The sequence below is a fragment of the Sceloporus undulatus genome, chromosome 4 (genome assembly GCF_019175285.1).
Source record: "Sceloporus undulatus isolate JIND9_A2432 ecotype Alabama chromosome 4, SceUnd_v1.1, whole genome shotgun sequence".
In the NCBI taxonomy this organism is placed as follows: Eukaryota; Metazoa; Chordata; class Lepidosauria; order Squamata; family Phrynosomatidae; genus Sceloporus; species Sceloporus undulatus.
The window spans coordinates 113,270,853-113,287,062 of record NC_056525.1 but is presented as its reverse complement, the minus strand read 5'-3'; the positions used below and the strand labels follow the sequence as shown (position 1 = coordinate 113,287,062).

Below are 16,210 nucleotides of genomic sequence, written 5' to 3'. Positions count from 1 at the left end.
CTGCTTTTTGTCTGAGTAAAGACAGGGAGGTAGAGAGCCCGGCATCCCCTGTCCCCACCTCATGCAGTTTTACTTCTGAGTAAAGCCACATGGGACAGGGAAGAAACAGGCCTGGTGCCCCCATCTCCACCCCACATGGCTTTACTCGTGAGTAGAGCCATGTGGGACAGGGAATGGGCCCTTTGCCGTCCCCCCCCCCCCCCCCCGAAGATCCATTCCCTGTGTGGGACAATACTCACTGGTTCCCCAGCAGATAAGAACTCCGCCAGTTAAAAACACTGTTGTTCTATGGGTAACAGTTAACCTAACAGCTACAGTAGTTATATTTTATGATCTAGAAGAGGGGTGGGCAAAGTGTGGCACAGGGCCATTTCTGTAGCCCCAAGGGTCAATTACTTCTGCAAAAGGGGGGGGGGGGCAAATTTCTTTTTGCTCCCAAATGCCCTCTAGGGTGCAGGGGGCATTTTTGCCATCCTCACCAGGCCACCAGACCTGAAGAGGCCTTTAAAAAAAGTATTAATGTAACTGTTTTAAAACTGGGCGGGGGTGGACTAAAAATAGCAAAAATATCCCACACCTTTATATGAGTTTTGGGGGCATTTGGAGGCAAAAAAATTTGTTTTTCCTGTGGTGGAAATGTGGTGGGACTTCTCTTTAATTCAGCCTTCTACACAGGTGCCCAACTCCCATCTAGAATCTAGCAATTATCAGGATAATGCAAATCTTTAAATGCAGCATTCTCCCTCGTGTATGCAAGTGTACATTAATAACAAGAACAAATAATAATGATATCTACTATATGCAGTTCCAAAAAGACAAAACACCCAAATCACAGAATTATGCCAAAGAAATCCCGGTCTCACTGATTCACTGTCATCATAACATTTCTTAAATTAGCAAAGGGTGCACTCTTGTGGAATGTTTAATGTGAAGTGGAAATGCTGTGCAGCTATTAAAGCGTGCAGTGGCTGCAAACCTTGTTATTGTGCCATTTATCTCACTATAGATGCTGTCTCTGACATGAATACAGTGGGAAATGCTTAACCTATTTTGTGTATTCTTTCTTTATTAATTAAAACAAATTCTGTCTTGCTTGGGAGATAATAACCTCTCAGAGCAATTAATTACATTTAGGTTGCAATTGTACATCTACTTAGTCCCACTGAACTCTGTGGTGCTTACTTTTGGAACCATGAATAGGAATGCACCACAAAACCTGATCATTACAAAAATTGTCTTGCGATTAATGTGCATGCATGTTATGGGAAACCTATGCATTGGGGATATTTACAGTATCTTTACAGCAGCACATTTTAGCTGACACACACACACACATTTCTCATTTTATTTCATGCATTTTATTCTCTCATAATTTGTCATGTTTGATGTTAACTGTTTTGATATGATTGATTGACTAATCAATAAGCTTTTTAATTAACACATTCATATTGGTTCAATTTCTCAGGGGTATTTTATTTTACACACAAGACTTGTAAATATGCACAATAATCACTGTTTGGGAATTTATTTTTTCTTCTCCAAGAGTCATTAAAATAATATAAACTACGACTTGGAATTAATCAGCTCAGCAGCAATGGAAAACCAAAGGCACAGCAGCCATGTAAAGCACAGAGTTAAATAGACAGAAAAAATGCATAAAGATAACTTATTCACCATCTGCAAATGGAGTGGTGAACCAAGGACTGTCATTTGGGTTTAGCCCTAGACTCAAAGAGCAGTCAGTATATTTCAAGTTCCTAAACTAGAAATTAAAGACAGCCAACTCAATCTGAGTAATGTACCAGCATCTAGATAAATGTATAGCACAGTCAACCCTCCAAATGTGCACCTTAAACGTTTATGGATTTGATTATTCACGGATTTGGTGAATATGTTATCTCTAAGAATCTCTATGTCCTCCAGCATGACTGTATAGCCAACTTTTACCAGAGGTTGCACTAGAGGACCTAGAGATTCCTAGAGAGAACACTTCTGTAGACATTTGTAGATCCTCCAGCCCAATTTTGTAGTCAGCTTCTGGTGGATGTTTACCATAGAGTTGTGAGGAAGGATCTCAAGATTCCTAGAAAGGTGTTCTCTCCGGTAAAAATGTAGTGCTTTTTATTTGCACTTTTCCCACTTTCACAGTGGTCCTGTGTCCCTAACCCCAAGGAATGTGGAAGGCCCACTGTATTTGTTGCTTTTTTAAGAGTGGAAAAATGGGAGTGATGTTGCCAGGACTCTGTTAGATCACAGAACTTTGCTGGAGGTCTATGTCAGGATTAGGAATGGAGTGGGAGGAACTATTCACGTCCCTATCTTTCACAAATACAAAAGATTTTACATGTAAGTGTTTGTAAAACATGTTTGACTAGACCTTGATTTTTCTCTGACATTTCTTACATTTATTTCATAAAGTGAGTAAAATCTTGGTTTAAATCATTCTATTGTTTTAAAATATCTTCTTATGTTTATGATATTAAATAGCATAGGAGCTCTTAACATTATAGACGTGTGGAAAGACTGCCATCTAGTGAAAGTGCCCTGTAACTAAATCTGAACTAACTACAATGAGTTCCTAACAAACTATAATCTAGCCTACAAATGCTTTTATGGAAAGTGTGTATATTTTTTGCTGGTCACACCAATATAACTTCTGCATTTAGTTTTAATGTCCCTAGTTAAAATAATCTGTCACAGCAAGGTTGAAAACACCTTTTGCTTAGATCCTAGAAAGATCACAGGTACTCCTTGTAATCAGAACCTTGGCTTGCTTAGTTTATGCATAAATCTAACAGTCTATTAGTGATGTCACTTTGGCTAAATAAACAGCAATACTAGCCTGAACATCAGGGAATTGCTGGGGCTTCAAAATGTAGTTGTGTAGTTTTGATATTTATATGTTACATGACCCCGCATGTGAAAATAAAATGAAATGAGCTCTCCTCCAACTTGGTTTTCATGAAAAATGTCAGCTAATGACTAACGTCTTGAACATCTATAAGTCAACAAAACACTGACAGCTTGCAAGTCAATGGAACATGAAGGTTATACATGACACTGAGTGTCTGATTTGGCCTGGGGTTAGTCTCAGGGCGCAATTTTTAAAGACTGGCCTTTGCTACAAGTTAAAAGAAATGACAGATTTTTGGCCTGGAAACTGAAGCGAGCATCAGTTACATTTTTTTATAGTGAATTATATTACACGTCTGCTAGCTGCTCTCTTTAAGCATGCTCCTTTAAGCTGCAAAATTCACCTTGTGGTTGGGAATTTGCATTAACAGGATTTTTTAAAAATGCTTCACAGTAAATATTAACTCAAAACAACAGGAGTGCTTCTATTTGCTGCTGATTTGGGGGTGGTCAGGTGTGTGTAGACATGCTAAGGCTGGTTCCAACTATGTAAAACTCTTGGAGTTCTCCACTGACTTCTATGGCCTCAAACAGATGGCCCAAAAGGTCCACCATCAGGCCATGCACATGCTGCATGTCCCCGGATCACTCAGAGGCCACGCCAAGGCTGTGTTGGGGATGATGATGGCCACAAAAGGAGCAGTTTCTTATTGCTCCTTTTTGTGGCCCATTCAGGACCACAGCAGTAGGTGCCCTCAGGACCATAGCATCTCGTTGCTGTCACCCTGCGATGGTCCTAGGACAATTGGGATGGGAGCAGCTTCTGGCTGTTCCTTCTGCCTCATATGCTTCGCCCCTATGATTTCCTTTCAATCTGTCCCCTGGGATTTTTTTACAATAGTCCCCTTCAGTGTGGAACAATAAATAACTTGCCCAAATAATGAAATGGCTTTGCCTGTATCTGCTCTATCTCTACTTTTATCTAGAAGTCTCTCCTTCCCTTATCTCTTTCTAATCGCTCCATCCTACTCCTCTTTCCATTTGACTGCCAGGTCTCCCCACACCACACAATTTCTCAACACTGCATACTACTGAGTCGTTATGGGGTTGTTTTTGGTAGGGAGGGAATTTTTGTTTTCAGTTTTGTAACTAAGGTGTTCTACAAATTTGTGTTTCCCTTGCTTTTCCAAAAATGGCATGAATACTGACATATAATGCACATTCACTTTGATGTTCTCCTCTTGAAACAAAGTTAAAGTGAATCTAACAAATCCACTCCTCAAGGAAATGTAATGTGCCTTCAGGACTAATCATTCTGTATATTCAGACATTGGCCTAGTTCCTCTATTACGAAGCATAAAGCAAAAGCTCCACAGTGGAACTGTGCTATGGCTCCCCATTCACCACCCAGCCATTCTCACCACTGAGACTCACTGTTTCACTGCCATCACCCAGCAATTCAATGATTAGCGAAGAACTGAAAAAATTGGAGATGCTCTGGCTATATACTCATTGCTCTTCACAGACCAATGACATTATCCACCGATATATGCTAGGGCTCTCCAGAGATCTTCATGGATGATGCCATTTTTCTGTGTCTGGCTGAGAGGACATAGACAGATGCTTCTTTTATCCTCCATTTATTTACCAACCATGGAATGGCATTCAAAGGGGGACTATCACAGCAAAATGGTGAGTCTAGGGAGGGGATCTTTACTCATTACAGAAAGAGAATGAGAATATGAGCTTCTGTATGATCAAAACAAAAAGTATCCAGGTGTATGGTGGACATATGCTTTCATACATCACTATCAAACACCAGGCATTAAGTGACAACTTTTAAAATAATGCTATAGGTGACTGATTTTGTTAGCTCTAGTCACCATAGTAAGAATCTTTGCATGATACGATATGTTAACAAAGACACACAGGAAACAGAGCAGTTGCATTATGACATACCTGAAGAGGGTTTGTACATTTACAATAGTCTTAGCATCTGCCATGTAGTCTTCTTCGGCACTCATAGTACTTTCTTTATCCACCACAACCATGTTGGCAGCAAAAGTCACACCACATCTGAGCAAATCATCTAGGCTTTTGTAAACAGGACAAAAAGTTAAGTGATGCCGAAAATATGTTGCTTGTTATATGAACCATGTCTCACATGAAAAAAATTACAACACTCAGGAACCCTTGAGGTGAATTTGTACGTTTACTGTTTTCAATTGGCTTTCAAAATGGCTACCATGTACCCAATGAGCACATAATTTACAACATTAACATAGATATCAGTCTGGTTCTGTCTTAGCAATGGTTAGCAATTCAAGAGTCAACCTCAGGAACACACATTCCTTTCCTATACATTCACGTACTTCCACCTTGGGAGGAATAACCTGTTCATTAATAAATAAACTAACAGTGCAATCATCTGAATGTTTAATGAATTCCTATTGAATTCAGTAGGAATTACACTTAAATGAATGTATATAAGATTGCAGCCTAAGGCTCTATTTAGCCCAGGACCTGAAGCCCATTTTGAAATGCAATATCAGGTTCTGATTAAATGAGAAATCTGATTAACCATCATTAATATCTCTGCCAATTTATTGCTTAGTAAATTGGTAGAAAGAAGAAAATGATTTCAAATTGGGGAAGGAATAAGCTGTAGAGGGGAATAACACTACATATGTACCAGCCTAATATGATTAATTTCCTTTGCTTGATGACTGCTGTTCTGGCCAATATTCCTATCAACATCACTTTGAAAAAAAAAGTAAAGGTCAATTTAAATTTAAATAAATCAGATTTATTTATTATATTGGAGAATTCACGGGAAACAATTGTATAACCATATCTAGAAATTATGAAGGACATATTTTTTCCATTTTTAAAATGTTGCCACAACAATTGCCTATTTAGTTACATTAAGATGACCTTTTAAATAATTAAGTTATCTTTGCAAAGCCATTTAACATTATGCTTCCGATAAAGCAATATAATATAATATAATACTTCCACCAATGGTTTCCTGGTGTATCAAAGTATTTAATTTGCATCCAAGGAGCAATACCCAGTTAAGGAATGTCTGACATTATACAGCCTGAATCTATTTGAGCCTCTTGACTGAGATTCAAGGTGGGTGGTTTTAGAGACAGTATGCCCTGACATAGTAGGTAACCTCAGCTAGGCCATCCAGCCACTTGATTAGCTCAGCTAGGAGATTCAGCTATATGTCAAAGAGAAAGCAAACCTGGATGAGTATGCATACGAACCATGAAAGGCTGCTAGTGTATGTGGCCTGAGCTGTACTACCCATGCCCAGAGATCACACAGCAGAGGAGTATCATCTCCTGGTCTATCCCACATAGCAAAATGTCTTAAGCAAAAAAAGAAAGTCTTGGGTTGTTCCTCATCTCTTTCAGGCTTTATTCATTAAGCCAAAAAGATTGTTCCACGGCCAGACATTTTCACCCTCAGTTGTGTCTTATATGTTTTACTGGTACTCTCAGAAGGGTGAATCCAGTAAATTAGTAATTACATAGTATGGGGTCACCAGTATGCTGATTATATCCATCTCTATCATTCCTTTCCACCTAATTCCAAGGAAGTCATTCCAGTGCTAAACTTGTTATCTCTATTGCCTGGCAGCTGTGATGGACCGGGTGAGGGCAAACAAATTGAAGCTTAATCCAGACAAGACAAGGGTGCTCCTGGTTAGTTGAAAGACAGACCCAGGGACAGGGATTTAGCCTGTGTTAGATGAGGTTACACTCCTTCTGAAAATGCAGGTTCTCAGGTTGTGTGCACTTCTTGATTCAACTATGAGCCTGAAGGCTCAGGCAGCAGTAGTAATCAGGAGCACTTTTACACAGTTAAAACTCATGTTCCAACTGCACCCATTACTGGGGAAGTCACATCTGGCCACAGTGGTACATGCCATGGTTAAATCCCATTGGGATTGCTGTAATGCACTCAGTGTGGGACTGCCTTTGAAAAGTGCTAAAAAGCTTCAGTTTGCCCAAAGAGCTGCAGACAGGTTGTTAAATGGGCTGGCTATAGGGAGCACACAATTCCATTTTTTACAAGAGCTCCATTGGCTGCTGGTCCATTTCTGGGCATAATTCAAAGTGCTGGTTTTGACCTATAAAGCCCTATATGGCTTGGGTCTAGGTTATTTGCAGTACCATATCTCCCTTTATGAGCTTACTGAGATAACCAGGGGAGGCTTTTGTCTGTGTCTCACCACCCTCTTGTTTAATGGGAACAAGAGAAAGGGCCTTCTCTGTGGCTGTGCCCAGACTCTGAAATTCTCTCCTTAAAAGGGCGACATTGGCCCTATTCCTGGTCTCCTCTGGGCAGCAGATAAAAACATTTTTGTTCCATCAGGTTTTCTCAAACTGACAAGGTTGGACTTTAAATGCTGTGTCATTTAGATTTAAAGGTTTATATAGTTTTCTATGGAATTTTAGAATACATTTAAAAGTTTAATGTGTAATGTTTTTAACTTTTTTAAACTGTTTAACTTTTTAAAAGCTTTGTATCTCTATTTTAATGCTTATATAGTTTTTAACTTGTACTGTTTTAAATGTTTCTTAGCTGCCCTGAATCCCTATATGACCAGAAAGAAAGGAGATAAATAAATAAATATGTTAGCAGCTGTTTTAGGCACAAATACATATGAAGAAGTCAAGGCAGAGGTTCTTAGGCTAAGCTAAAAACTATGTTTCTAAAAAATCCTGAGCTGTTTATGATGCGAGATGTCAAGCAGCCTTCAGAGAGGTGATACCAGCAGATCTGTAATAATAAAATCTTAGAGATGCCACTGTAGTGACAATTGAGATAACAGTAGGAGGCCAGACAAAAAGCATTGTGCTCTATTAAAATTAACAGGAACAGCATCCCCTCTGGAGAGAATCTAAGAGACATAAATATTGTTTTGTGGAATAGAAAAAAATGCTATTTGTGATGATACAAACAAGCAAAAACAGCTCAAGAGCTCTGTGTACAAAGCACACAATGTGATGTTTGAGAGAAAGAGATTAGTCTAAGGGTCAGAAAGGCAGTATAGTATGGTAAGCGAATACTTGTCAAGGTCTATATGTGTTGCCAGCATCATTGTCATCATTATAAAACAAACAAACACAGCCATAAACCATCTCAGTCTAGACAAGAAATTAACAAGAGCCAAGAGCTGGGGACACTCTCCCAGTAAGCTGTTTTATTCTTATCAAAACTACCCCGCTGAGCTGTATGTTTTCGTCCTGTGTCGATGAACCCATTTCTGACCTATATTCAAATTGCTTGTGCCTGCTTTGTTTGTAAAAGAGAAATATAAAGCAGCCCATACACTAAGGAAACATTCAGGCATACAGACACCATATATTGTTTAAATCCAAGTTGATATTTATAATTCAGGCGGGTTCATATATTTTCTGCTACCTCCCTGTACATCAGTCCTGTCCCACAGTAAACATGTGAGGACAACTATAATTGGAGGGCTGTTGTGAGTAATAGAGCAGTAACAAGAGTAAAGAGTGAGGATACCTGAAGAAAGCCCACTTGATATAATTTCACATATTATATCACAACCAGCCCATTTTTTTGTTTTTGTTTTAGCTTGGCTCTACCCCATCCATGAAACATGACGATGGGAGTAGGGAGGATTGCGATGTACAGAAAGAAACAAACAAAAAAATACTAGACGTTTTAAGCCAGCCCACACATTATCTTCACTCTTTCACTTATGTCTAAAAATGTTTCTTTTTAGCATCCTTTCCTTTGTATCAGATCTATCATTTGGTGGTAGCATAGCTAATGTCTGTATAGTGGTGTAACAGTGTGGCTATCTCCTATAGATATCACAGTCTTCGTATTTGCCACATAGAAATGGTTTCAGATATCCATTTCTTGAAAAACCTAACATGGTAACTTATGTAAAGATATCTTGTAGCACCTTTGAGACTAACTGAAAGAAAGAAGTTGGCAGTATGACTTCAGCCTACTTCCTCAGATGCATTTGGAGATAACAGCTTTAATTAGAGAACTGAATTTGTAAAGTCTAAAAAATGAAAGGCCTGTACACACAGCCCTGTTACAGCCAGATCAGGGCCGCAGCAACTGTATGCCGCAGGTAGCAAAAAGGAGGCAATAGCTTGGTGACGCTCCTTCAGCACTGTGTCATATATACGCAGCACCAGAGAAGCACCGAGATGCAGTGCACCATGTGCCGTGTGGTGCAGCGCACAGCATCACACCATCCTGGGGCAGAGCCGGAAAATGTGTCGTGGAGACACTACACCACAACTCCACCTGCAAGCTAGCCCAAATAACTGGTCTTCACAGCCCCAAAGTCTTTATTAAATGGGATATTTCCTTTAACACAGAAGAACAGCCATTATGTACTTGAATACAAACATGTAGGTCCTTGATTATTGACGTTTTGTGAAAATTTCACAAAGGCTGTTTTGGTGTAAAACACATTATACTTGCACAAACTTTTGCACACAATTTTGAACTGTGACTAGTGACTGAGAACTATGTAAGATGTCATTTTCATATATAACCAGGAGGAAACTGTAAAAATGGGTTGCTTTTACAAGTGAGAATTAGATCAGTCAAGAGTGTTCTAAAATTTTCAAGATTTTGAGTAAATAAACTTGTTTTTGTTCAAAAAAAACAATGAAAACAAACCCATTCCCCCAACAGAACATGCTGTTCTTATCACTTTGACATACAGCAAAAGATCTCACATTGATGGCTTTTTTTAAAGGTGGATTTGGCATGTGCTTACACACCTCCTTGTTGCAGACAAGAAAGTTTGTGTATTTTCTTTATATTCCTAATCAGATCTCATCATGTTGAACTACACTCCAAAGTTAGTTATTTCTTGCTAAAGAGCCAGGAAACAGCTCACCAACTTCTGGATAATGTTTCAGCATTGAGTGAAACTGGAACAATATGAGAATAATCCTGATCTATCAGCTGGGTGATAATGTGAGGATTTAATTATACATTACATGCAATCAAAGGTAAATTCATCCCTTCTAATCTCTAATTAAAAGACCAGAGATGCACAGAATATTTGCCAATTTTCTCATCCACAACAAACAAAAAAAGGATTTTTTTGACATGTCAGTACACCCTGCCTTAAAGAATTTTAATAATCGCAATATTTACTGTCCTGTGTATGAGGAAAAAGGTCAACCCTTTTTGTTTTTCTAAATGTTTCTTGGTTTTCCTGAGCCTGGGCACCTGGAAGATGCTACAGGAAGGGCACAATATGATGGCCTCCACAATCAGAGACCAGATCTGATAGGCCTGGCACAAAGAGTGACAGGCTATATATTGTAATGGGGTGGAAACAGAGTTTTGTATGGCTCTGCCACCCCTTCACCAGTCCTTTTTGGAGATTTTCATGAGCCCACCCTTCTGCCCTCTGTGCAGTGTGAGCTCTGCTGGTCACTTCAGGTAGGAATTCCCTCTCCTTTACATTTTTTGCTTCTTGTTCTTGTTCTGCTTCTGCTTCTTTTTGCCTACTCTGCACTCTATCAGTGGGACATTATCAATTGTCTCTGGTGGTGTCTATAAATGGATTGTCATTGATAGGTTATAGAGGGAAATATCAGACTCTGGAATACAACTTGGCACCCTTTTGGTGAAGGGCTATGGACCCACCTCCACATGCTGGGGGACTTAGGAGGTGGGGAAATAGTATCCCCTTAGAGCTGACAGGAGGGTGTTTGCTTTCTCCTGTAAAGTATATGGATTTGTGGGGGGAGTGCCCATGGTTTACCTTCCAGTAACTGGCCAGCTGAGGAGCAATCAATGTTATTCAATGTCCTCAGGATCAGGTGTTTCACCCAAGGAAAGGCTGGGGAAGGAGTCACAGGTTGACACCTGGGCTTCAGCTGGATCTCCATCCAGTTGCCCTTTTGTTGCTTATGTCCAGGTTCAGTTTAAATAGGTTTTAGGCCAAATAAAGTGGCCCTTGTTTAACTTGGTGCATTGTATCTGGTTATTTTGTGGTTGGTCATCAATCCCACAATTTCATCCAGTGGAGAGATAACATTTGACATTTTTTCATTGTTATGTGGAATGAAATCAGTGAAAATTTACTTCCCTATTATGTTCTTATTTAATATGTTGAGGATTTTCTCAAATTTATAGGTATTTCTGTTACCAGTGCAGTAGGAATGTAAAGAACAATAGTTGTTTTTTGTATCCTCAGCCAAAAAGGAGTGTTTACTTAAGTTTACTTGGTAAACAGAAAAAAAAGGACAGCTCCAAGATTCATCACAGTTTGATATGTTTTTCAATACTATCCATTTGTACAGAATTATATTTGTGCTTTCCTCATAAGAAACAGTGTATTTTGCACACACACACACACACACACACACACACACACACACACACACACAGTTTCCTACATGGAAAATGAATTTTCTCCATACATATGGGGGGGGGAGGCAAAATGAGAGTATTGCCCTCCTAAGAATTCTAACCATCACTATGAAATTCTTCTTCCAGTCTCAAACTTCTAGTAGCTTACAATTTCAGCTAAGCATTCAGCTACATCCAAAAAATGGGACAGAGGCAGGCAGAGATACCAAAGAAATATGAACACAACAAATATAAGAGGTGTGAACAATTTTCAGTTTCTCAACCTATGCAATACTAGATATTCAGGGACTGAAGGAAACTTTTTTTCTATTAAGTTTATGTTTGCACAAAATATTCATTCTGAAACACATCCTGAAGGGTGAATAGGGAGTGAGAACTATAGAGACTGCATTACTACATGAGGCTAAAAAGAGAATTTTAACAGAATAAAAGTGTCTTTGGCCAATTCCTATCAGATAACGTCACGTCCATCTCACTGGAACCCTGTTACTGGACTGCATCTTTTTCATTGGTGGGTAAAACCCATCAAAACCCACCTCAATCTTGCTATTATAGCACAGGTATTTTGTTAAGCCAATTCTTGCATTACAGCTGTCAGATTTCAGGATGGGGCCCGATTCTCCTACTCTCTCTCTCTCCTCCCACTCACTATTCCAAAGCAGGCTAAATCCATGTCTGCCATTTTAAATTTTTTATTTGTATCTTTGCTTTGCTTATGTACTTATGTCAAAACAATAAAGTTAAAAAATAAATGAAGCAAATAGTTAAAAAATAGATGAAGCAAATAAAGCCTCTTCATTGCAGCTCATGACTGTAATGCCAGAACTGAAATGAATAGACCTATCACATCCAGACAAGGGAGGTTTCCAAGCAGTGCTGTTGTGCAAAAGAAAAGAGGTGCGATAACCAATGTTTTCAAAGTGGTATGTTCTTGTTTCCTTTCATAATGTGTTTGCCATGAGACACGAGGTTGTTGTGATAATGTCCATGGTCTCTTGTTTTTTCACACAGTGGGGAGAAAATTGTGAAAATTATTTGTTCTTGCAAGTAACAATGAAATACACTAAAAAATTATCCCTATAACATAGCTGGTTATTGAGGTGAGTTTTGCTTAATAGCATTGTGTCAGTAGGATGCTATTTACCTCATTAACTATATGGGTTTGAGTTGAGACTTGTAATGTAACATATTGTAATGTGACTTGATCACTGTTTTCTACCTTCTCAAGTTATTTGATGTGAGGGAATAGCAAAAAAACAAAAACTGTGCCTGTATACAGGACCCATTTGTGGACACTGGATACAATTGTCTCTTTCTTTCCCAGAACATCTCTGAGGAATAGCAGCTTATGGTTTGTGGATCCACTCTGCACTATGGACCACCATTTTGAGCAGTTCTAGACCACCTTTAGTAATGTAGTAACAAAATATGGACACGATTATATCAGTGAGCAGTTGCACATCTCATTAGCCAAAAAAGCATTGCTGAATTCTTGTAATTTATGGATGAAAGTACGTACACAATGTCCATATAGGGTATTTATAGTTGTTTGAATGCATGCATACACATGAGTCCCTATGTTGGGAGAAAAGTGAGATATAAGAAAATAATAATAATAATAATAATAATAATAATAATAATAATAATAATAATAATATGCACCTAGCTCCCCAACCAAAAAAAAAATGGGTACACTCTATTTCACAGAGTGTCATCAGCTGTAAATATTAATTCATTGAACAAAACATTTTATATCTAAAATCCATTTCTCCTTGACTCCACTACATGCAGCACTCTGTATGTGTTTGTCTTTTTCAAACTTCAATAACTTTGTTTTGATTCAGCAAGAAACACCTGGAACTTCTTTCAGCTTCTCAGAGGTGCCATCATAAAAAGATCATAGAGACAAGCTTTGTTGATATATCCCAGTCATCAATATTAATCACCCTGTGACATACATCTATGGAGCATGCTGGATCCATTCAAGAACATATTACTACTTCACATTACTACTTTACATGGGACAACAGTGAAGTCTAATATTTCCCTGGCAACTTGAATGAATTCTAAAGTGCATTAAAAATGTGTCCCATAATCCTCTAAGATGTGCATGGATTGTTCGGTCAACAAAATGATTTACTGGGGTTTGGAGGTTTGAAACATATGACACTGGCATATTTTGTATTAGATTATTTGCTTTTGTGACTTATGCTTGTAACAATAAATGTTTACTGACAATTGGATTAGAGGCTGACTGGCAGCTAACAAGGGTTGAACCTACTTTGAATTCAAGTGTTATTAGGCGACTGTGCAAACATAGTGATCTGCTGCATAAATTATTAACTGACAAAATTAGAAAAGCAGGCATAATACCATTTGAACAGATAAGTATTAAAAAAAAGGCAAATGAGCACATTTCTCCCTTCTTTATCCCTATCCTATCAAAATGATTAATCTACCAGTCATTAAAGTTGTATAACATTCTTTGGGGGTTATGCCAGGGTTATTGATTTTTAATTACTGGAAAGGAAAACAACAATAGAGAAGGCAGTCTCAGATTTGATCCATTGATAAATTATGCCGCAAGGCTAACCGCATCATGGCTAGGATTTTTTAATTAATTTTTCCTCAGTGAATTTAGATTTTTTTTTTTACTTTTAGCATTAAAAGCTCAGCAGAAGTTCAAAATAGATGAAACAACAACCATTTCCACTGCTGTGCATGATCTATTTTCTTCAGATAACTTGTTACATATTTCCTCCCACAATATCAGAATGGTACACTCAGACTAGGCCCCTTATCATTGTGATAGTTGGGGGAGTTAGAATGACAGTCTGGGTCAGGTAGAGCCCAGGTACCACCTGTGGGAGCCAAGAAGCTTTATGGTGGTGGTGGGAAATCAGAGTGGGTCCCACAGAAGGAATTTCTCCTTTTAGGTCCATACGTAAAGATACCTGGCCTGGCCTGAGACTTTGTCAAGGGCCTTGACCAAGTCCCATCCCACCCATACATCAGACCCATGGGAGAAACAACACAAGGAAACCATCACTGTATTATTGCTTCCTCCCATGCACAGAGCATGAACCTTTTTCAGTAACTCTTTAATTTTATCTGAATTAAAAATCAATCATTAGTGGAGTGTTATATCAACATGTATATTATGTGGATATAGACCCAATGCAGAATTAAAACAGTTTGACACCACTTTAATTGTCATAACTGTATCCTATAGTCTCCTGGGATTTGTAATTTGGTGAGATGTTTAGCCTGATCTGACTCACCAAACTACAAATTCCAGGATTCAGTAGAATAGAGTCATGACCACTAAAGTGAATCATAGAATCATAGAGCTGGAAGAGACCACAAGGGCCATCCAGTCCAACCCCCTGCCATGCAGGAAATCTCAATCAAAGCATCCCCGACAGATGGCCATCCAGCCTCTGTTTAAAGACATCCAAGGAAGGAGATTCCACTACACTCCGAGGGAGTGTGTTCTACTGTCAAACAGCCATTACTGTCATACTGCTTTATTTCTGGAGTGTGGTTACACCCCTTTACTTGAGTCCATACATGTAGAGTAGTTGTGCATTTGCACTTTGTGATATTTTGAACCCTTATCTGATCACTCACTTGGTGTAGTACTGTCAGTTTCTCACCACTGCATCTTTACCCCCCTCCCCAACTTGTTTCTCCCATGTCTTTACATCCCCCCTCTCTCTGTCTTACTCTCTCCATATCTTTTCCTGAGAGTATGTGGAAGGCGGAAGGCTCAAAGAGATTGTTTAGAGGGGAGGAATGGGGGGACAGACTTTCACTGAAAAGCTTGACCCTAGTAGATTGGCGAGGGCATAGCAGCACTATGTAGGAGGGGCTCCCGCTTTCTTACAGAACAACTCCATGTTCTGTTAGACATGCAAGGTTCCATGGGCATTAGTAATGGAGCTCATTATAACTGCTTTATAGATCCTTTTTTAAATTTTTCTTTTAACAGCTTCAGAGAATTAAATATTGTACAGGGCATTTACTGTAAGCTCGTCAACAGCCATCTGGAGGGTGTCTGGGCATCACAATCTGCTAAACTGTTAAGATGACAAGACTGTCACAATTGTATTCATTTTAATAGGGTGTATTCATATCTGCACATATGCCAGTGAAGGAACTGGTAAATTGGGGTCAAAAAAGGAAAATACATTGACAGGATCTTGTCCAAATAAACACGATTAGCTGGATTCAGGCTCTGCTTTCTGCAAACAGAAGGGCTCTATTTGTGGAAGGTCCCTTTGCCTGATATTTAAGGGGAAAAAACCATAAGTCACTTTATTCACTCTGCGTAACATTTTCAAGAAGTCAGAGGGGCTAGAGAACTCCTTTACCCCTAACTGACCTTAATCTGGATGCAGTATAAAAATGGTGAAATGATTGAATCCTCTAACATTATTGTTGTGGAAAAGCAGTACCCAAAAGTACCCAAAAGCAGCAGGAAAAGCTGAGCATTTTTCAATGAAAGATGTGCATTTTCCAGAGAAAGCTGAATAGCTTCCTGACATCTCAGGGCAGGGGATGTTTCCTTCACCTCCTGACAGCATGAGAAATAAAAGAGATGGATTTTTCCTGACACACATCAAGATGGGGAAAATCAAGAATTACCATCCCTATCCTAGTCCCATATCATCCAAATCTCAGAGTTTTGGACAAGTATGCATCTCCTTAGCTACCTTCTCCCCGGATGCAAATTCCACTCCTTATTTAAGATGGATTTGCCCAGCCTTTCCTTTGTTAATGAAGTGACCCTGGATAACTTCTGGCCTTTTTTGAATCTCTCATGATCTAAATCAATGGACTTGTAGATGACTCTTCTGCTTGGACTCAGGAGACTCATTTACAAGTCCATCAAGTTGTTTCTACTACAACTCCATTGATTTGGATCTGCTTCTAATTGCCCTTTATTAGCTTT

The 16,210-nt window shown here is 39.0% G+C and overlaps 1 protein-coding gene across 2 annotated transcripts in view; it reads right to left on the bottom strand.

The window, feature by feature from the left end:
* KCNT2 (potassium sodium-activated channel subfamily T member 2) overlaps window positions 1-16,210 on the bottom strand; it is a 281,538-nt gene that overhangs the window by 43,693 nt on the left and 221,635 nt on the right. For both annotated transcript variants that reach the window (XM_042463483.1, XM_042463482.1), the window contains exon 22: window positions 4,813-4,947. In XM_042463483.1, the coding sequence (XP_042319417.1) occupies window positions 4,813-4,947 (135 nt within the window). The remainder of the gene's footprint in view (window positions 1-4,812; window positions 4,948-16,210) is intronic.